General features: G+C 40.7%; 1 protein-coding gene across 1 annotated transcript in view; it reads left to right on the top strand.

Annotated features, from left to right (window-relative positions):
• The window catches only part of LOC127581615 (exostosin-1-like), a 215688-nt gene that overhangs the window by 177517 nt on the left and 15451 nt on the right, over nucleotides 1-22720 (top strand). The window contains exons 5-8 of the mRNA XM_052036128.1: nucleotides 6481-6613; nucleotides 6774-6892; nucleotides 8466-8561; nucleotides 18349-18438. Coding sequence (XP_051892088.1) covers nucleotides 6481-6613; nucleotides 6774-6892; nucleotides 8466-8561; nucleotides 18349-18438 — 438 coding nt within the window. The remainder of the gene's footprint in view (nucleotides 1-6480; nucleotides 6614-6773; nucleotides 6893-8465; nucleotides 8562-18348; nucleotides 18439-22720) is intronic.

Below are 22720 nucleotides of genomic sequence, written 5' to 3' on the forward strand. Positions count from 1 at the left end.
TGACATAGGTTAGGGAGTGTGAATAAATTGCGAGATACCTTGTGATATTTTGTCTGTTAGGTGAAAGAATAGATATCCCTCTTGTAACTTCGTTATTAGATATTGTCTGACAGCCTCTGAATTTTTGCTGGTTGGTTTGTGACATTGCCTTTTTATTTTCATAATTTGCATTAAATTCCTGCAATTTTTTTTATATTCATTTTTCAGGATCAGAGTATTGCTGGCAAGACTAGCATCTATTGCCCATTCTTATTTGCCCAGGAACTGAGTGGTTGTTAGGCCACTTTAGAGGGCATTTATGAGTCAACCACATGGGCTAGATTTAGAGTCATACCTAGGTCAGATAGGGCAATGACAGCCAATTACTTCCCTGAAGGGCATTAGCGGCTGGGTTTTGAATACAATCTGGTAGTTTTTGAGGTTATCATTACTAAGCATAGTTCATTTTTCCCCCAAATTACAAATTATTAAATAAATTTAAATGCCACAGTAGGATTTGAATTTGAGGCTCTGGGTTGTTAGCCCAGGTCCCTGGGTTATTAATTTCACCACCATACCAAATTAAATATTTCAAGATCTGATTTTCCCACTTTGATTCAGAAATAAATCTCCCAGGACACTTACAACAAGGTTCCCGCTGGTCTTCCAAATAATGGCCATTGGAACTTTGACATCCACCTGAGAAATAGGGCAGGGCTTCAGTTTGATATTTTCTCAAAAGGCAATCAACTTCAAAGGCGCAGCATGGCCTTGCATTGCATTGGATGCTGTCTAGATTCTTGTGAGAGTCACTTGAGTAGGACTCAAAGCTACAGATTTCTGACTGAGGTGAAAGTGCTAATGACCCACAGCTAGCATAATGAAAGGCATTGTCTTCATCCCCACCTCTCTCTTATCTAGCTGCTGACTACATCCAAGTATGCATATTTGTGTACAATGATGGTACAGTGCAGTAGAGAATATTTTGCAGGGCTGATTTAGGTCCGTTTCAATGGGCAAGTCTTATGGATCTTCATGTGGTGGTTAGCTTGGCATAAGGACAAAATAGGCTGGGCCAGATCATTACTATGTTTGTAGCTGTATTTGACCCTGAGCAGTGCTTCAGCCCAAATCCTCTTCATAAATAGAAGGTCTTCCACCTCCTTAATATCCTCAGTGTTTACCTTGGACTCAATCTGCTGTGTAAACTTATATCTTTGCCATTATCTCATCTCCAGACTGGACTATTCAAAGGCTCTTATTGTCAGACTCCAAACTTGCACAATAAGCTGTTTAATTCCTTCAAAAACCAGGATCTCCCGGTAGCCAGCCACTTCAATTCAACCTCCCATTCCCATACTGACATGCCTATCTATGGGCTCCTCTACTGCCACGTCAAGGCCAGACGCAGGTTGAAGGAGCAACACCTCATATTCCACCTTGGTAGTTTCCAACCTAACGGCATCAACATCGACTGCTCTAACTTCCGGTAACCCCTCCCCTCTGTTTTCCCCTTTTTACCGCCTTCTTTGCTTTCCCTCTTTTTCCCTCATTCCTGTGGACCCCTCACCCCTTCACTTTCTCCTTCCCTGCCCTCACCTCCCTCTAATTCTCCACCCCCTTCCCCTTATTCCATGGTCTATTGTCCTCTCCTACCAGATTCCTCCTCCTTCAGCCCTTTGCCTCTTTCACTGATCACCTCTCAGCTTCTTACATCACTCCCTTTCATCCACCCTCCCCACCCACCTACCTCCCCCCTTCACCTGGACTCACCTTTCACCTGCCGGTTTGTGCTCCTCACCCTCCCCTGACCTCCTTATTCTGGCTTCTGCCCTCTTCCTTTCCAGTCCTGATGAAGGGTCTTGACCTAAAACATTGACTGTTTATTTTCCTCCATAGATGCTGCCTGACCTGCTGAGTTCCTCCAACATTTTGTGTGCGTTGCTTCAGATTGCAACATCTGCAGAATCTCTTGTGTACCTCTATCCTACCATGCACTGTTTCTTTCAGCCATGACCCTATGAGCCAACTGATTTACTCTAGGTCCAGCAACGCCTAGAAAGGGAAAAGGCCTATAGACAACTGGGATTGAGGGAGTCTTTTGAGGAATGCAGAGTGTGTAGGAAAGAAAGAAATTAAAAGGGCAAAAATATCTTTGTTGAGTAAGATTAAGGAGAATCCCAAGACATTTTAAGTACAGCAGGACCAAGAGGAGAGCCAGGGAAAGAGTGGGTCCTCTTAAAGACCAGATCCAGGCAAAGTGGGCAAAGTCCGAAATGAATACTTCTCATTTGTATTCACCAAGGAGAAGGACATGGAAGGTAGTGAGTCAAGAAGGTGCACTGGGATAACCTAGAGCATGTCAGCACAAAGGAGGAGGAGGGGGGTTGATGTCATAGGATTTATAAAGGTGGGCAGATACCTAGGGCTGGATGGGATCTATCTCAGATTGCTGTGGGAACCAAGGGAAGAGATGGCTAGGGCTCTGAGAGATTTTTGCATCTTTGTTAGCCACAGGTGAAGATGGGAGGTTAGCTAATGTTTCTGTAAGAGCAGCAGGGATAAGCTAAGTAACTACAGGCCAGTGAGCCTTATATCACTGGTAGGGAATTTATTGAAGAAAATTATAAGGGATAAGATTTATGTACATTTGGAAAGACAGTGGCTGATCAGGGATAGTAAGCATGACTTTGAGCAGGGGTTTTTGGGAAGGTAATGAAGAAGATTGATGAAAGCAGGGTGGTTGTTTTTGTCTGTATGGACTTTAGTAAGGCTTTTTATAAAGTCCCAGATGGTTAAGGCACATGGGATCCAAGGCAAGCTGGTTAATTGGATCCAAAATTGGTTTGGTGATAGGAGGTAAAGGCGGTGGTGGAAAGTTCCTTTTCTGATTTGAAGTCTGCGACCAGTGGTATGCCGCAGTGGTCGGTGTTGGGGTGCTTGCTGTTTGTGATATATATTAATGACTTGGATATGAATGTAGGTGGCATGATTAGTAAATTTGAAGATAGAATTTAATCCTGACAAGTGCAAGGTGATGCAATTTGGAAAGTAAAATAGGGGTAGGACCTGTACAGTAAGTGGCAGAGTGCTTAGGAATATTGATGGACAGAACTTGGGAGGTTAGGGTTAATCAAGGGTCAAGTGCATAGTCCCCTGAAAGTGGCAACACAGGACAATATGATGAAAAAGGCATATGACATGCTTGCCTTCATAGGTCAGTGCATAGAATGTGAAAGCTGGGACATTTATGTTACAATTTCGCAAAACACTGTTAGGTCGCACTTGGAATGTTGTCTTCAGTTCTGATCACCACACTATAGGAAGGATGAGGTTGTGATTGGAGAGTGTTGTTTTCCCTGGAATGAAGGAGGCTAAGAGGTGACCTGATGGAAGGATATAATATTATAAGAGGCATAGATGGGGTAAGTAATCAGAATCCTGTTCCTGTGGTAGGGGTATCAAAAACAAGAGGTCATAGGTTTAAGGTGAGGGGAAGGATTTTAAAGGGGATTTGAAGGTAATTTCCCCCCCCCCACACACACACATACACACACAGTTGATATCTGTAACGCACTACCAGAGGAGATGGTGGAGGCAGAGCCAGTCACTGGCATGGGTGTGGTGGGCCGAAGGGCCTATTTCTGTAGTGTATAGTTCTAGGACTCTATCGCTGGACGTCTGTTCCTAATCATGATCAGCAATTCTCGTTGGACAGGCTCTGTGAGAGAAGGGCCTGATTTTCTGATAATAGTGGGGATAACAATGTTGTTATTATCCAGATTTTAGGAGGATGTTCCAGCATCCACACATGCTTGTCAGGTTTAGTATACCATAGCTTGCCAAGATATTCTGCTTAAAATACATAGAAGGCATGAGATTGCGGCAGCTACTGCATACCTGGTTGGGGCTGAATTGGAAAGAATTGGGGCTGGCATATTATGAATCCAAATCGTCTTTTAACTACATGGAATGAATAATTACTGCCTAGCAATCTCCCTAGCAATGAAAAGTTAACTCTGGTGTATCCTTGCCTTCAGATTGTTCTGTGCCTTTGCCCCTTCCTAAATTGGTAATCTTCTGCAGCCCTATAAAACCTTTGGACCTCTATGGTCCTCTACTTCACCCCTAAAATTAATTGTTCCACAATAGGTTACCCATGTTCAGGTGTGAAGACCCTACTCTTTGGTATTCCTTTCCACACCTTCACCTATCTAACTTCCTTCACTTTGAATCACTGATTAAAATTAGCCTCACTGATATATAAAAAAAACACTTGTGCTCTCCTGTGCCAATAATTACTCTTTGGCTTGCTATCAGTTTTTCTGATAATATTTATGAAGTGCCTTAGGATGTTTTGGTACATTTTAACGACCATATAAATGGAAATTGATTTTATGTCATTTCCTTCAAACTTGGGAAAATAAAAAAATACAGATTTTGAAACATACTTTCTTTCCCTCCCTTTATTTTGCTTTCTTGCCATAATTTAGAGAGAATTCAGTATCTGGAATGACACCTTCTGGTTTAGACACCCCATGAAGATTCTTCATCAGATTAGCTGAAGGTACCCTTGCTTTCTTTCCTTACACCACATTTGAATTCAGTGTAAATCATGGAAAGCAAAATAATAGAGAGAAGAAAGAAAAGCAAAGCAAAATTATGTACTTTGAAAAAATACCAACGTTAATCAAGTTCTGAGGAAAAGACAAAATCAAATTCTACTTATATGGTACTTAAGATATCAAAAACAACCTATTGGACTTTATAGAATTTGAGTGAAACATTCCACAAATTCCCTGCAATAGGCAATATGCTGAAATGGCTCTCCAATCATTCCTATGTAGTGCCTACTAACTGAGTACATACTGATACACCGCATCTCAGTACTTCTTAGTTGTTACTTTGCAATTACTGGTTTAACTCCCAGGAAGAAACTTACTGCATTGATTCATGCAGTTTCACTTCTTGTATGGTCTAACCGAAGGACTACTGTAGGATTAGTGCGTATGGGTGCTTGATGGTCAGTGCGGACTTGAAGGGCTGAAGGGCCTGCTTAAGTGCTGCATGACTTTTTGGAATTAACAACCTGAAGCGATGGAGTAACTTGGACAAATCTCTCAAGGCCAGTATGGATATGTTGGGTTAGATGACCATGTCCTTTCCTAAAGGATCTTTGATACTATGAAACTTGGAAAACTGTCAGCACCACTGAACAGAGGAACAAAATTAAGCTTGTCAGAAATGGAAGAAATCAGAAATGTAACCAGTTTTGAGCAAAGACAGACCAGTGAAAGTGGAGACAGAGGAAGCAAAGATCTTTAAGGTGGAAGTGAGTAAGTGACAAATGGCATAATGGAGCAAGGCAAAAGGGGTTAGCAGTAGGAAAAGTAAAAAGACTTGTGCTCACAGTCCCACACTCAACAACCAAGCATACCAACACACCCTCTCCTGCACAATCACCAACATCCCACTCCCTTACAAACTTGCCACACATTCACATACTTAGATGGCTGTGTTGATTGTTGGGTCTAATATAGCCTTGCTACATCGTGAGGGAGAAGGAACTGTCAGAGATACTCTGATTGCTGACATCAGTGATCCATCTGCAAAAAAAATCCTGGCTCCATGAGTTGATCAGTGGTCAATTAATCAATTAGTTGTTGTATTTCCCACAGTAAATTCACAGTCATTATTCTCCATCTGTGAATAGATTTAATTCGAAACTCAATGTACCGTGGAATTGACTGAACTGGACTATTTGACTACATTTATTATGTGAACAGTTAAAGTCCTGTTTCAGCCTGGCTGCTCAGCTGATGAAGATACAACTTTGACTCCTCCTGTTTCTTAGGATTAGGGAAATATTTGACTGGCATACTGATTACAGAGTACTGTGGTTTATTTTTTCCCCAGGATGTTTTAAGAAATTTATTGAGGCAAGATAGAAATGGCCTTATTCCTGTGTAACATTTAACAATTACTCCAAAGCAACAACTTGAAATTGCTGCTGCATGATTTTAAGATACAAATATTTACTGCATAAAGCATTTTCCAATATTTGAACGGTGTCCATCAAGCATTATAACTTCTGCATTCAAATTTCCAATTAATATACCTGAGAGACAAAAAGAGAGGTAGTTGGTGATTTACATCCAGTCAGAGGGCTGGTTAGGTGTTCTATATCGTACAACAACCTGGCAACCTCTGTGGGAATTCGGGGAGCATAGTGACACAGAACAAGTTTATTCCCTTCCCACCAGATGGCAAGGTAATATTGCCCAGGTAAATTACATGACTTCAGCTCATCTAGATAGCACAGGCATTGATGGTACAGTAGCAAACTGGTTGGGTTAATGACCTAGAATCCAGAAACATTGAAGTGTGGAAGATGCATGTCAAAGTCAAGGAAGCCAATGCTTAGAAGCATTCAATAAATGAAGCCTTGTAGTGCAGCTGCTTCTCTGTTGATGATTAACCCAATTCACTTATGCTTTGCAGATCATTAAGGACAGAATATTCACACATGTGTCAAGAAATAAACTCATGTGGAATAAACTGCCTGGAGGATTATTCGTGCTCCCTCAATACTCCACACATGCAGCAGATTACCCCTTCTACTACCTGGATATGGGTAAGTGTGAAACACCAATACATACAAAGAGGATTACTTGATAAAAGCTCCCACAGGAATTTATTTTACTTTTGGAATGTTCTAATGCAGTGCCTACTAATTGAGTCCATTCTAATACACTACTGCTCAGGACTAATTCGCTGTTACTTTGTGGTTACAGGTTTAACTCCCAAGAAGGAATTTACTGCATTGATTCATGCAGTTTCACCCCTGGTATCCCAGTCTCAGCCCATCATCAAATTAATCTTGGCACTGGCAAAATCCAAGTACTGTGCACAAGTATGTAACAGATGCTGCTCTAATTAATTTTGTCATCTTGCTCCGTATTTATTCTGTTCCTTTTTGCCTCCTCTTCTGTTCTTTATAACTCTATTTGTATCACTGAAGAAGAAAGGACATCCACTGACATCTCATTACTGCCTTTGTCCAGCATTAAGCTGAAATTTCATACTTCCTTTGCAGATGCACCTTCTAAAGAAAAGCTTAAAGAAAGGCTTGTGTTTACTAAGCACCTTTTACAACCTCGGGGCATTCCTAAGTGCCACGTTCTGGGAAATGTGGCAGCCAATTTTTGGACAAGCTCTCAGAAACAGCAACGTGATAAGATAATCTGTTTTGATAATGTGGGTTGAGGGATAAATGTTACCCCAATACCCCAGGAAGAACTTCCCTCTTTTTCCACAAAATAGTTGTATGTAATCTTTCACATTCACCTTTTGGGAGAGAAAGTGTTTTGGTTTGAAGGTGAAGCCTCCAATAGAATCCTTAGTATTGCACCAGAAGAATAAGAGTGGATTTTAAGCGGGATCACATGTTCATAGTAAGCAAAGTATCAGAGAGTTGATGGTCCTCATGAAATTGTATACTCGTCAATGGCTGCTAGAGTGCATTCTGACCCATCCAGCTTCACAGTGGTTTTTGTGCCCAGAAAATCCAGTATGCTAACCCTGAACATATCCTGTAGAAACACACATGAAATGCTGGAGGAACTCAGCAGGTCAGGCAGCATCTATGGAGGGAAATGAACAGTCGACATTTCACGCTGAGACCCTTCATTAGGACCCTCATCAAAACATCCTGTAGAGTCTTACAAGAATATGGTATTAAGACAGGTGATGAGCCATGATCGTATTGAAAGGTGGAGCTGGCTCAACAGGCTGAGTGGCTTATTCCTCCTAGTTTCTACGATGATGTGCAACGTGAAGGTACTCTGAAAGATCATTACCAACCAACCTCTGCTTTCCAGGGAATGTACTCAATAAACTTAGCCCACTGTGGAAGTAAGGAGAATAAATGCCATAGGAAAGGCCTGAAGTAGGGAGGAGCCTCAACAGCAGCAATGAGTATCAAACAGAAAAAACTGAAAACATTCAGCAGAGCAAGAGTTAACATTTCAATAGGCAGAATTTGAGTCATGATAAAGGGTCTCATTTCCCTCCATAGATGCTGCCTGACCTGCTGAGTTCCTCCAGCATTTTGTGTGCATTATTTCAATTTGATGACCTTTCTCTAGAACTGGATTGTTCCTGCATGGCTCCCAAACATAATTTTTTTTTAAGTTTAAAAAATCATTCCCCATTGATTTCTGCATAAATATTTCCATTAAAATGAGAGAGACAGACAGACACTTGGTGAGTTATAACTAGCTTCTGATGGTCACTGGCCTGAAATGTCAATTCGATTTCTCCCTGATGCACTAAGCATTTCTAGCATTGTCTGTTTTGTTTTAGATTTACAGCATCTGCATTATTTTGCTTTGGACTGGTTGGGCTGAGTAGCCAACATTAGTGCTATAAATATAAAGTAATTCCATATAATTTTCATCTATCAATAACATTTTTTTTGATCCTAGATTATTGTCTTGTGGAACTGTGACAAACCATTAGTCCCCAAGAATAAGTGGCCCACAACTAGAATGCCTCTGATACTTATAAAGGGGGGCCGGAAGGTAAGAAATGATTTGTTAATTTAAGGACAACATTTAATGAGACTGCAGTACCATTCTGATAATCCAGCACCATTGGCAGTACTAGACTAGCAGATTTTCCGGACTATTGGAAGTACTCCTACTAACACCCAAACACACTTATTTCACTAATTTACTTGTTACATGGTAGTATAATTTTTTTCTGAACCCAGTGAGTTTAAAGGAAGTAGGAAATATAAAAGCACTCCAGACCGAGTCACACACCTCACACTCCAGACTACTATGTGAGCCAGATGCTGAACCATCAGAATTTCTGAACAATCAGATGCTGAATTATCGGAGTTTTATTGTGTTAATATTTTAACATGTTAGGTAATCAGTACAGCCCCTTATCATTACAAACGGTGGCAGTATGTTAAGGGCTTAGGGTAGAACTGTGATGTTAGGGATTTGTTGAAGAACGGATATAGAAATTCATCACAAGGCAGAGGAACAGTTAGAGTCATACAGCATGGAAATGAGCTGCAACCGGCTTCAGCCCAACTGGTCCATGCTGACCAAGATTCCCACCTAAGCTAGTCCCATTTGCCTGCATTTGGCCCATATCTCTCTTGAATCTTTCCTATCCGTGTACTTGTCACAGTAACTTTTAAATTTTGTTAATGTACCTGCCTCAACCACTTCCTCTGGCAGCTCATTCCATATACTGACCACCCTGTATAAGATCACCCCTCATTCTCTTATGCTCCAATGAAAACAGTCCCAATCTGCTTAACCTCTCTCCATAACTCAGTCCCGAGTCCTGACAACATCATCGTAAATCTCCTCTGCACTCGTTCCAGCTTAATGGCATCTTTCCAAGAATACGGTGACCAAAACTGAACACAATATTCCAAATGTGGCTTCACCAACATCTTATACAACTGCAGTGTTAACATCCCAGCTTCCATAGTCAATGCCCTGACTGATGAAGGCCAGCATGCCAAAAGCCTTCTTCACCATCCTGTTTACATGTGATGCCATTTTCAGGGAACTGTGCTTGTACTCCTAGGTCCCTCTGCTCTACAACGCTCTCCAGGGCCCTATCGTTCACTGTGAATGTCCTACCTTGATTTGTCTTCCCAAAATGCAACACCTCACACTTATCTGAATTAAATTCCATTTGCCATTCTTCAGCCCACTTACCCAGCTGATCAAGATCTCTCTGTAAATCCTGATAACCATCTTCACTGTCAATGACACCAGCTATTTTAGTGCCATCTGCAAACTTACTAACCATGCCTTGTACATTCTCATCCAAATCTTTGATATAGATGACAAATGGCAATGGGCCCAGCACTGAGCCCTGGGGAACACCACTAGTCACGGGCCTCCAGTCTGAACAACAACCTTCCATCATCATCACTCTGCTTTCTACCATCAAGCCAATTGTGTATCCTGTTAGTACAGAGGAGCAGATGAATTTCCAACCATGATATGTTAAAATAGCAAAGGAAGTATGATGGAATCAGGCAGGTAGGGATGATTCTGACATTCCCAGTAACCAGTCTCTGATTAAATAGCGCAGAGTGGAGCCTAGAAAGTGAATGACTGCTTGAGGATGCTGAAATCCTTTGAAGAGGAGGGTAAGGAAACTCTTCTGTCACTGTTGAATGTGGAGATTCTCTTCCCACTGCCACTAAAAAAAGAATGAATCCTGGTTGAATGCGAGGCCTTGGAACATTCTTTCTAGTTAGACCATTTCACTCCAATATGTTGTCCATAACCAGGGGCTGCAAACTTGCACGCTCATAGGTCAATGACTATGTACCAAGAGAGGTGCTGAACCACTGCAAGGGCTATGTGGCACAGGGCTACAGTTAAGGCTCTTCTCCATTGCACACCAATTCGTTGAATTCTATGTTGGAACTTTTTTTGCTTTGGAGTTGTAAATGATTGATAACTAATGAAGTACTAATGTTAAATAATAGGAATGACATTACAGTAACTTGAATATTCCTTATTACAAACTTTATTCATGAAAAATTCAGAAGTACATCTTGAAATATTAAAAAAAAAGGGCCAGAAATTTTAACAGCTGGCCACTTGGAAGTGTAGAAAAGCACATAAAAGGAATGCAATCTATTGTACTTGGGTTAGTTTTGGGAAAGTTGAAGATAAAATATTACAAAGAAATTATCCTTTGTGGTTACAGTCCCCAACAATTTCACCATTTACCTTTACCGCTGGCAATCATATTGGTCAAGTGCTGTTAGCCATTCACGAATATCCTTAGTCAATTGCAACTGTAGGAACCAAGCCAATTATTTCACCCCTGTACAGTTTCAAGCTGGGCCAGTGAAAGGCCACAGTGTGGTTTTATAGCCCTATATGGCACTAAAAGAACCGATTATCGAAATGCAAGTTCTCAAACTCAGTCATAACTTCATTTAGTGTTCAGGCCTCTCAACTATTGAAGACACAGTTAGAAGAGCACTGACATATAGAGCAGGTTTGGTCTATTCTACAGTATTTGGAATCTGTTTAAAGAAAACACTGCAACAAACAATTTATAGAATCCAACTAAAAGCAAACGGAGCTCATAACTGAGACAACGGCAATGAGTATGATTGAAAATGGGGAGAGTGCAGTGAGTGGAGGAATGGATGCACAATACAAATAATAGTAAAACTCTAATAAATTGGCAGTCATGGTGCTTTAGTGGCAATGGATTGGCAGATTTTCTGGACTATTGAATGTTATTCCTATTAATATCCCAACACACTTAAAATTCACTTTCTTTTAGCTGCTATGTGGTAGTGTAATAAATTTGAGTGAGCCCAATAAGTTCAACAGGAGCACAGGAAGTGGGACACCAGGAGAAGGAATTGGGACCTAGGTATATGGAAGAGAATTGCTCTGGTCAGTTGGAAGGGAGCACAGGAACCAGGGTTCTGGTCTGTTTAATGAGAGCACAGCAAACCACCTGGTGAGCCCGGTGCCAAGCCATCAGGAGTTCTAAATAGTCAGATAGCAGGTTACCAGAGTTTTACAATGCTTTAAAATAGTCATTGTTTACGGCATGCATAGTTTAGAGGAAATTGTCTAATCCCATTTTTTCTGGCCAGGACTATTGCTTTCATTATCTCTTGAAGACTTGTTAAGGAAATAAGTACCTACATGTAGTTTTAAGTACTTCAGCACTAAGTTCAAAGCAATTCAGCAATAAGTATCACAAAAACTTAAATAATTAAGAACAGCAACCACTAATGAACAAGCATCATTGAGATCAAAGAGAGCTTCCTTCTTACAAAGAAGTGATTCACTGGAATCAGCTTCCAACTAAAGCATCTTGTCAATTAACACCTTTTAAAAGAGCTGGATGAATATTTGATTAGGAGTGGATAGAAGTGATTAAAATCTTTGTGGTTCCACACTGATTCCATTGAAACACACCAACAAGGTGGCAAGCAGTCAGAGATAACTATTGCTGCAATTTTGGAGTTTTACTTGATTCTCGTTTGAATCAGGGCAGGATCATGTTCAAGAATAGATCTGTGTTGTGCTAGACTTCATGATCATAGGGGCCTGGGTATTGAATCACATGGTGCCATGTTTTTGTGTGCGATGTAATCCATCTTCCACAGAATAACAAAGTTGCAAATGAAAATTAGGAGCTTGTTGCAAATTGCAAATCCGCAACTTTTGTTCCAGGTCCTGTGTGCATTGGACATTTTATTGCACTGACACTTTGGATATGTGCAGGACATCTGATGATGTGCAGCAAATGCTTTGTCGTCACATCCATAGTATTCTGTTGTCTCTCCCTCACAATCCCTGTAACGCTGACCAAGTTCACGAACCTTGACAAACCTTATCCACCACTTCTGAACCCTGACTGATGATGATCCCCAGCCCACAACACCCAACCAATGATTACAACCCACCCACAACACCCTCCCAGACTTGACTGCATCCACCCTGATCACCAATTGCATCCCTAATGATACCACAGACCAATGATCACTGCGGCCTTGTTGCCTATGTTTCTCTGGCAGCCAATCACTGTTACCCGTTCCCCACATCACCTAACTAATGCTAACATGTTACTAGTCTAATTCCACTATTTAAATCACCCTCCATAAGTCCTATTCAGTTGAAACCTCCTTTTCTGCTCTCTCCCAATACTCATTATATCCCAGTTGCTTGAATTCAACTGTGCTGTTTACTCTCCATATCCTTTAATATCATATTCAATCAAATTCCACTTTACTGCCTTTCAATGTCCCTCTATCAAATCCCATTCTCCTGTGTTTCAATATCCCAATTAGTCTCATTCCACCCTCCCTTCTCTTAATAACCCACTTGTGCCAATTCCACTCTCCTGCTCACTCCCCATACCCCTTAATTGATCTTTTTCTCTCTAAGGAACTGTCCCTTTTAGGAGAATCTGCAGACTCTGCCTCTGCAGTGGTTTGTGGGAGGGAGTTCCAGGTTCCAACCACCCACATGAACAAAGAAAAATTTCCCAACCTTATTACTGTCCTGCTGGGAAAGATATCAGCATTTACATTATCACTACCCTCCATTATCTTGAAATAATTTGGATTACAACGTGAAATGAAATAATTTTCTAGCTATGGAGAAATGACAGAGGCAGTTGAACTAATTGGATAGCACCTCCAAAGGCTTAAACACAGACGTGCTGTGCCAAATGATCTGTTGTAAATCAAGTCATCCCCTAACCTAACGTTCACTGTGCCAGCAGAAAGAAAGCCCTAACACTTAGAGTGTCTCTTCATAGCTGTAACCATTTATCCCCGTTGATGCTCGCAAGTCTGTGCTTAACCTTTTCTCACTCCTTTTAGATCCTTACTGTTTTGGAACAAATTGCTTCTGGTCTTCAGAAAGAACAAGTATTTTCTTGTTCTCTACTTTTCACGTCATTCATAATAGTGTTTGGTTTTATAATTCATTGGGTGATTGGATCTTGATAATTGCTGTAATCATATTGCAGCACATAAAATATGCAATAACTGCATACATTAATAATATTTGGTTATGAATAAATTAATGAACATTCCAGCTGCTGTGATTAATATTTCCCTACAGAGACAACTCTTTAGTACTTAATATCACTTTCTTAATATCACATCAGCGCAAGCTCATTTATGTGACAAGACAGCCACAGAAATGGATTGTCTGGACCGCCAGAGCTTCACTTTACTGAACTTCTGGTTCCACACAATTTGCCCTGGGATTGCTTATATTCTCATCCTTTACATTCACTGCATTTCTTCGCAATGAGCCAAGTAGCATCACTAACCCCTTCACTCATTCTGTGCAGCTTCAGATTTGATCAGTTTTTCCTCACATCAACTTTGAGGAACCACTGTGTCAATCAACACACACTAACAGTTGATCTGCACAGTCAGTACAACCATCTCAGCGTTCAACCATATAATTTACCAAGGGGTCTTACCGATGAATTCTAACTAGAGCATTTGTGCATGGCCATTTTTACCCTTTAATTATTACCTCAGGCAGTGCATTAGATCACTCAGATGCATCTAATGGGAAGAAATAGAAGGCTATGTTGACAAAGTGAGATGAAGTAAATAGGATGGAAGCTCATGTGGTGTCAAAACACTAGCATAGACCAGTTGGCGTAAATGTCATTACTGTGATACAAATTCTATATGTTGCATCTATACAATACAAATATATCCTTCGTATTTTGTGTGTAGCATGTGTTTCTTGAATGAATCTGGTCAAAGATAAGATAAGGTATCTTTATTAGTCACATGTACATCAAAACACATAGTGAAATGCATCTTTACATACAGTGTTCTGGGGCAGCCCGCAAGTATTGCCACACTTCCAGCGCCAACATAGCATGCCCACAGCTTCCTAACCCGTATGTCTTTGGAATGTGGGAGGAAACCGGAGCACCCGGAGGAAACCCACGCAGACATGGGGAGAATGTACAACTCTTACAGACAGTAGCCGGAATTGAACCTGGGTCACTGGTACTGTAATAGCGTTATGCTAACCACTACACTACTGTAGCAAATACCATGTGCATACAGACAGTATAATACTTGTGTGTACATGCACACACTTTCCTGCATGTATCCTATAAATGGTATAAACAAACAAGTAGAATCTCCTCATACCCTGTATAACACAGAGTGTGTTTCCAGGCTCTTGGCAATCTGTTAGACTAATAATACATTATATTTAGAATATTATGTTTAGTTTGTGCACAACCTCAAGTGGATATGTGTAAACTGTGTACAGACCATGCAGTTCATTAGGTGTTTACAGACTGTGCAACTTCTATGCAAAATGTGTTTAGACTTTGCGTAACCTATATTTGCAGAATACATATGAACACAAAATGCTTTTTGACTGGATATAAAATGAAGGTCCTTGTGCAAAGAAATCTAGGTTAATGTTGGCCAAGAGCCTTTTGGATTAGAGTTAAAAATAGTTTGTGCCAAAGACAAGGTTATTTATTTTTTTAAAACTAACTTTAATAGTTTGTTGGGTGTGGTTTGGTAATATTATTATTTACATGACATAGTTAAGGTGGATAAATTCTCAGGGCCTGAACGAGTGCATCCTAGGACTTTGTGGGAGGCTAGAGGAGAAATTGCTGCAGCCCTTGTGGAGATTTTTGCTTCATCGTTAGCCACTGGTGAAGTTCCCGAAGACTGGAAGGTTGCTAATGTTGTTCCGTTGTTTAAGTAAGGTAGAAAGGACAAACCAGGGAACTGCAGGCCAGTCAGCCTAATGTCAGTAGTGGGGAAGTTACTGGAGGGAATTCTGAGGGACAGAATCTACCAGCATTTGGATAGACAGTGTCTGATTAGGAGGAGTCAGCATGGCTTTGTGCATTGGGAAGTAATGCTTGACGAAACTACTGGAGGTAATCAAAAAGGTAGAGGAGGGGAAGGTAGTAGATGTTGTCTATTTGGACTTCAGCAAGGTCCCGCATGGTAGACTGGTCTGGAAGGTTAGGGACCCGGTTAGGTGGATTCAAAATTGGCTCAGAGGTAGGAAGCAGAGGGTGGTGGTTGAAGGTTATTTCTCGGAATGGAGGCCGGTGACTAGTGGTGTGCTGCAGGGGTCGATGTTGGAACCTTTGTTATTCATTTATGTAAATGATTTGGATGCGAATACACAAGGCTTGATCAGTAAGTTTGCAGATGACACGAAACCAGGAGGTGTTATTGATAGCAAAGAAGGTCATCATAGATTACAGGGGGAGTGGGCTGAGGAGTGGCAAATGGATTTCAATTCAGACAAGTGTGAGGTGATGCATTTTGGAAAGTCAAACCAGCATGGAATTTATACTATGAATGGTAGGGCACTAGGGAGTGTAATGGAATAGAGGGTCCTAGGAGTACAAGTGCATAGTTTGTTGAAAGTGGCATCACAAGTAGACAGGGTGGTGAAAAAGGTGTATAGCACACTTGCCTTCATCAGTCAGGACATTGAGTATAGAAGTTGGGACATTATGTTGTAATTGTATAAGTTGTTGGTGAGGCCACAGTTGGAGTACCGTGTACAGTTTTGATCAGTCTGTTATAGGAAAGACATGGTTAAACTAGAAACAGTGCAGAAAAGATTTGAGGATTTTTCCAGGACTTGAGGGCCTGAGTTACAGGGAGAGGTTGGCCGGGCTAGATCTTTATTCCTTAGAATGTAGTAGAATGAGGGGTGATCTTATAGAAGTTGTATAAAATTATGAGAGGCATAGATAAGGTGGATAGTAGCAGTCTTTTCCCCAGGGTAGGGGAGTCCAAAACTAGGAGTCATAGGCTAAGGGTGAGAGGGGAAAGATTTAAAAAGGGACTTAGGCAACTTTTTCCACACAGAGGGTGGTGAGTACATGGAATGAGCTGCCAGAGGAAGTTGTTGAGCCAGGTACAACAGTATCATTTAAGGAGCATTTGGATGGGTATGTGCAGGTGTGGGGCTTAGAGGGATATGGGTCGAACACAGGAAATTGGGACTAGATGGGTGGGCACCATGATCGGCATGGACTCGTTGGGCCAAAGGGCCTGTATCCATGTTGTATTGCTCTATGACTCTAGTTATAGTCAAAAGTAATTGGGGGGGTGTAGGAGAGAAGGGAGTCCATGATTAAGGATCCCTGTATCTACGTACCCAACAATGGGTCTAGCCAGGCTATAACTACCATAATCTTCCATGATGAACATAGTGTTTTAATGAGGAAATGCAGCAAGGTGGCTTTAGTCCCAACTAGGGTTGCCAACTGTCATTGGACATCTTCCTTGAGGTTTGATCACATGACCACCTGCATTCCAGCCACATTACATGCCCATCATTTATTGCTTAATATGTATTGCTGTTTCAACCGATTGGAAAGCAATTAGATTCTTCGTTATACCCAAATAGCTTGTTCCTCTATATCCAATTTCTATATAATAAATAAAACAAAGAACAGTACAGCACAGGAATAGGGCCTTTGGCCCACAATGTTGTACCAAACTAATTAAACTAGTAATTAAATGCCTGACTAAATTAATCCCTTCTGCCTACACCATGTCCATATCCCTCCATTTGCTGCGCATTCATGTGCCCATCTAAGAGCCTCTTACTGTCTTGATTGTATTTTCCTCCACTATCACCCTTGGCGGCACATTTCCAGACACCCACCACTCTGTGCAAAAAAAAAACTTGCCCTGCACATCTCCTTGAACTTGCCCCCCTCTCACCTTAAATGCATGCCTTCTAGTATTAGACATTTTTACTCTGGAGGAAAAAGGTACCAGCTGTCTACTCTATCTATGCCTCATAATCTTAAAAACTTGTGTTAGGTCTCCCTTCAGCCTCTGCCACTCCGGAGAAAACAACCCAAGGCTGTCCAGCCTCTCCCCATAAACACATGCCCTCTAATACAGGCAGCATCCTGGTAGACCTCTTCTGCACACTCTTCAAAGCCTCCACATCCTTCCTATAATGGGCAACCAGAATGCAATACTCCAAATGTGGACTAACCGGAGTTTTGTAGAGCTGCAACACAACTTCCAGACTCTCGATGCCTCGACTAATAAAGACAAGCACGTCACTCCACCAACCTGCGCAACCACTTTCAGGGAGCTGTGGACTTGGATCCTAAGGTCCCTCTGTACAAAAGTATTAAAATAATTTATTTTTGATAGATCTTTTCAATGCCCCATGCCCCAGGAATGCGTGCAGCATTTTTCTGTAAATTTCTCTTTTATTATCTTGGCAATTCCAAGGCATTCTCTAGAGGTCTGACAATGCTAGTCATGAGGAGCATTGCAAATTTATTCATAGAAATATGTTGTGATTGGTGATTCCAGCCACTCCTCCTGCCTGGAGCTCAGTTGTTATTATGATCATCCCCAGTATTGTTTTAGGTGATGCAGGTAAGAAAAGCCTAGGACTATACATTATTATCTTTGGGTCAAGGGGAAACAAAAACATCAGGAAAATCCCCATTTCTGATTGCTACCCAGGTGCTCCTGCATCTGGGAACATTAGGTAAAGACTGGATTAGATCCAACAAATGATAACTCCTGTCACTTCCTGGGATTCTATGAGATCAAGTATCAAGAGTTCTCAAATGGCCATGATGTGGGAGAATATCTGATGCCTGTGTTAACCCAGAGAGGAAGTGACATCAGATTTGCTCCTTTTCTATTATTGTAAGATAAAGCATCTCATCCTAAGTGGCATGGATGTTCTGTTGGTGCTAACTGTATGAGAATACAAATGGGAACATTTGAGTGGGGTAGACCCTGTACTAATTCGTCTGCCTTTACTTTTCAAGACCATGAGCAGTCGCTTCTTTCCTTATGATGTCATAACAACAGACGCAGTGCTGAGTCTGGATGAGGACACCGTACTTTCAACCAATGAGGTAAGCTGGGATTTCACTGTTATAGATGACCTGAGAATAAGCCTCGGCAATAATGAAGAATGTTGCTAACTGGTTCTGAAGAAAATATGGGCAAATGCAACCCAATGATTTAAAATAATTAACGTGAGCTAAGAACCCAGGAAAGGAAAGATAGATTACATGGAACAGAAGTATTTCATGTGTTGACATGAAAGACACATGAAATTAAACTCTCCACTGTAAACTTATTCATTCATCGAACATGCTGTTACTGGCATGTAATTTACTGCCAATTCCTAATTGACCTTGAAAAGGTGGTGCTGAGTCTCCAGTAATTCATTTCATGAGAGGAAAGCCCTGTAAAGCCGTAAAGATAGAGAGTACCAGCATTTTGACCTAATGAAAATGAAATAATGGGTGTGATATATTTGTAAGTTAGGGTGGTGTGCACTTTGGAAGGAACTAGAAAGTCCTGATTATCTGCTTTCCTTCTCCAAATGCATAGTAGAGATTGCAAGTTGGAAAGATGCTATTGAATAAGGCTTGATGAGTTACAGTGATGTACCATGGATAGTGGATGCCTGCCATTCTATCCAAAGGTTAGCAGCAGTAAAAAAAAGGGGCAGTTTAGATACATGAAAATTTAAAAAAAGAACTGCAGATGCAGGAAACCTGAAACTAAAATAAATAATGCTGGACACACCCAGCAAGTCAGACAGCATCTGTGGAAAGATATCTTTATTAGTCACATGTACATCGAAACAGTGAAATATACATCTTTTGCATAGACTGTTCTGGGGGCAGCCCACAAGTGTCACCACGCTTCCAGCGCCATCATAGTGTGCCCACTGTTTCCTAACCCGTACGTCTTTGGAATGTGGGAGGAAACCGGAGCACCTGGAGGAAACCCACACAGACGCAGAGAGAATGTACAAACTCCTTACGGACAGTGGCCGGAATTGAACTCTGGTCACTGGTGCTGTAAAGAGTTATGCTAACCGCTACGCTACCGCGCCTTAGTTAATGTTTCAGCTCCAGGAGCATTTTTCAGAACTGATCAGATCTCCTTATTTCTCGTTTCTTTTTATCTCCGTTTCTCTCAGTATTTTGTTATAGTTTTTTTGTTGCACCAAATTTTCTTTTTCTTTCTTATTGTCCTAAGTCCTTTCTTTCTGTCATCTCTTTCTTCTGGCTGTCCCTGTCTTTCCCTTGTTTCTTTGTGTCTCTATCACTCTCCTTGTCTGCTTTCTTTGTCTTTTTCCCATCTGCCTGCACATGGTACCTGTCCCTCCATCCCCTCTCTGTTCATGTGCCTACCTAAATGCCTCTTAATCGTTGCTATTGTGTCTACTTCCACCACTTCCTCTGCAATGCATTCCAGTACTCTAAAAGGAACAATGCACACATGAACCCTGAGGCAAAAATGCATCAGAGATCCAAGAATCACCAATTCCCACAAGTGCCCAATCAAATTTCTGAAGTGATAAAAGAAAACACAAATGATTGTTATCCAGCCCCACTTTGGAAAAAGATTCAGCTCTCCTAAAGCTTATGCCTCTTCCCTTTTCTCACACTTTTTCTTCCTGCCTCTCCTCTTATCTCCATCTCTCTCTCTCTCTTTTACTTGTAAAGGGCCTTGCTGTTACTCACACCTCCATGAGTGGGCATTGTTAAACAGTGAGTTGTGAGCCAATTCCTAGCAAATTTATCCACAAGACTCGACAACCTATAATTTGCATCTTCAAATTGAGGTATGCAAAACACAGGCACCGTGCAAAGGAATTGAGCTTTAAATATCATCCCTGATGTTCTGTTACATGCTCCACAAAAATAAAAAACAGACCATTCTGTAGGTCTTAGGTACAAAGATACAGCATCAAAGATACTGAATGTATACTGTATGTGCAATGACTTGGGCAGACAATCTCGTGGATAGAGCAGAGGAGAGGGAGAGTGAATGAACTGAATGCAAAGATTTGCATCAACTCTTTTTTTTGCTGCTGCAGATGGTCCTTGAATGAGTTGCTGTTTAGGTTATGGTCTTTAGGACAAGTTATCAGTGATGCTCCATTACAGTGGTAGGCTAGAAAATTTGGAATTCCAATTGAATCCTGACCTCCAGCAACCAGCAGGCATTATCACTCATTGTTTGGTTGTTTTCCATAACTGTTAGAGCTAGCCCTAGGATGTAAATGATTAAGTGGCTGGTCAACCAGCAAAAAAAAAGATAAAATATCATGTTGGCACAAAGGGGCTGAACAGGAGATGTTTTTTTTTACATGGGTCATTCAACAGTGGATAAAATGGTCAAACCTATTGGTATTAATCAACTTCATATCAAGGCACAGTGCTGTCAGTATTCATCCTTTCAGAACTGTGCAGTGAATCAAAATATCTATCCTTCTAAACCAAGCTGAATATGTGAATGAAATGGAAAGAGAAAATCCTTGATAATACAGCAACTGTGGAGAGAGAAAAAAACAAAATTAATTTTTCAGGTACATGATCTTTCATTAGAACTACCAGTCCTGACTAAAAAGTCATTGAACTTTCATAAGTACGTTTTAGGTCATCAAATGAAATGTTAACTCTGTTTTTCTTTCCACAAATGCTGCCTGATCTGCTGAGTGTTTCCAGCATTTTCAGTATTTATTTCCGATTTCCAGCAGTTGTATTTTTTTTGCTTTTTGATTACATTTGTTCTGTGTAATAACGAAAAAGACTGACTATATAACCCCTGCAACTATCTTCAGCTGTCCCAATATTCTTTGGAACTGATTATATAATGACACAGAGCTTGCCATAAGAGTGTTGGTAAAGCTAGGAGTAGTCACAAAATCCGACAGCAATTTCTGGAGTAGGGATTCCCCGATCCTCCAGAGGGCATGCTGTTACACTCTTCATCAAGGCAATCTAGATAGAGTGCTGTTGCAGTCTGTAACAAAGCAGTCCACATTAAAACTGATGAGAACTTTAACATTTAACAAACTATTTTTGTAATAAAAGATTTTTAATTGCATCTTATTGAATGATGTACTATTGAATTTTTAGGGGCACAACACAAGTCCTGCTAAGCAATCTCTTTTTTTTAAGATGTAAATCTTTCAAAAATAATTGTTTCAACATTTTAATGGTTGCTTATAATATTTCAGTTTCAACATTAATCCTCAGGTATGTCCCAAACATTCTGCAAAACATTAGACAATTGTTTGTTGATAAGATAGGTGGGTTAGCAAATTGTTAGGAGGACACAAAAAGGCCTGCAAAGGGTTAGTTGAGTGGGCAAGAAGTTGGCAGATGGATTATAATGTGGGGAAAATGTGGTGATACTCATTTTGGAAGGAAGAATGAAAAAACAAATTATTATTTAAATGCAATGAAGCTATAAAATGTTGTACTACAAAAAGGGATTGGGGAACCCTAACCCTAACACAAAGGACTGGCAAAAAGATAGGTTAAGATAAAATACAAAAAGTAATTAAGGAGGTCAATGGAAATGTTGACATTTATTACAAGGGGTATGGAATATAAAATAAGTGTATTTTGATGCAACTTCAGAGGATGCTGGTGAGACTACACCTGGAGTACTGTGTAAAGTTTTGATCTCCATATTTAAGGAAGAATATAGTTGAGGAAAGCAATGCAGAGAAGGTTCACTAGGTTGATTCCTAAGATGAAGGGTTGATGTATGAAGAAAGGTTTATCATTTTGGGTCTATACTCATTGAGATTTAGAAGAATGAGGGGTGATCATATTGAAACACAAGATCCTGAGGGGAATTGACACTGAATGCTGAGAGAATGTTTTACCTAATGCTTGTTAGCCACTCCTCTGTTCCTGCCAATATATTACCCCCAAGCCTCTCCACTCTTAAACTGCCCATGCTCCCCTTGTCTATAATGCCTCAAGATGTTTTGTATCCAGTAGGGAGTACCCAGGTTTCATCGTAACACCTAGTTTTAAAGGCAGCAACTCCATCACTGCTGCACTGTCTAGTACTGTACTCTTTGAATTACATTGTGCAGTGTCTTGGAGAGTGTTTCTTGGGTCAGTATCCAGCTGTTTTTGATTGCCTGAGCAATTATCAGGAAGTCAGGTAGGCTGCTGTACATGACTGATTTTCCTCAATATGTTTACATTTTTAATTCCTTAGAGAGTGCATTATCCACTACAATATTCTCTGAGGCTTTCAATTCAGGAGTTTGTCTTTATGATTGTGATCATTCAAATTGAAATCTCATTGTTTAATTTAATACAAATTTTAGCATGAATGAACAGAATCAATTCATGGTAGAATTCCACT

The sequence above is a fragment of the Pristis pectinata genome, chromosome 22 (genome assembly GCF_009764475.1).
Source record: "Pristis pectinata isolate sPriPec2 chromosome 22, sPriPec2.1.pri, whole genome shotgun sequence".
Lineage (NCBI taxonomy): Eukaryota > Metazoa > Chordata > Chondrichthyes > Rhinopristiformes > Pristidae > Pristis > Pristis pectinata.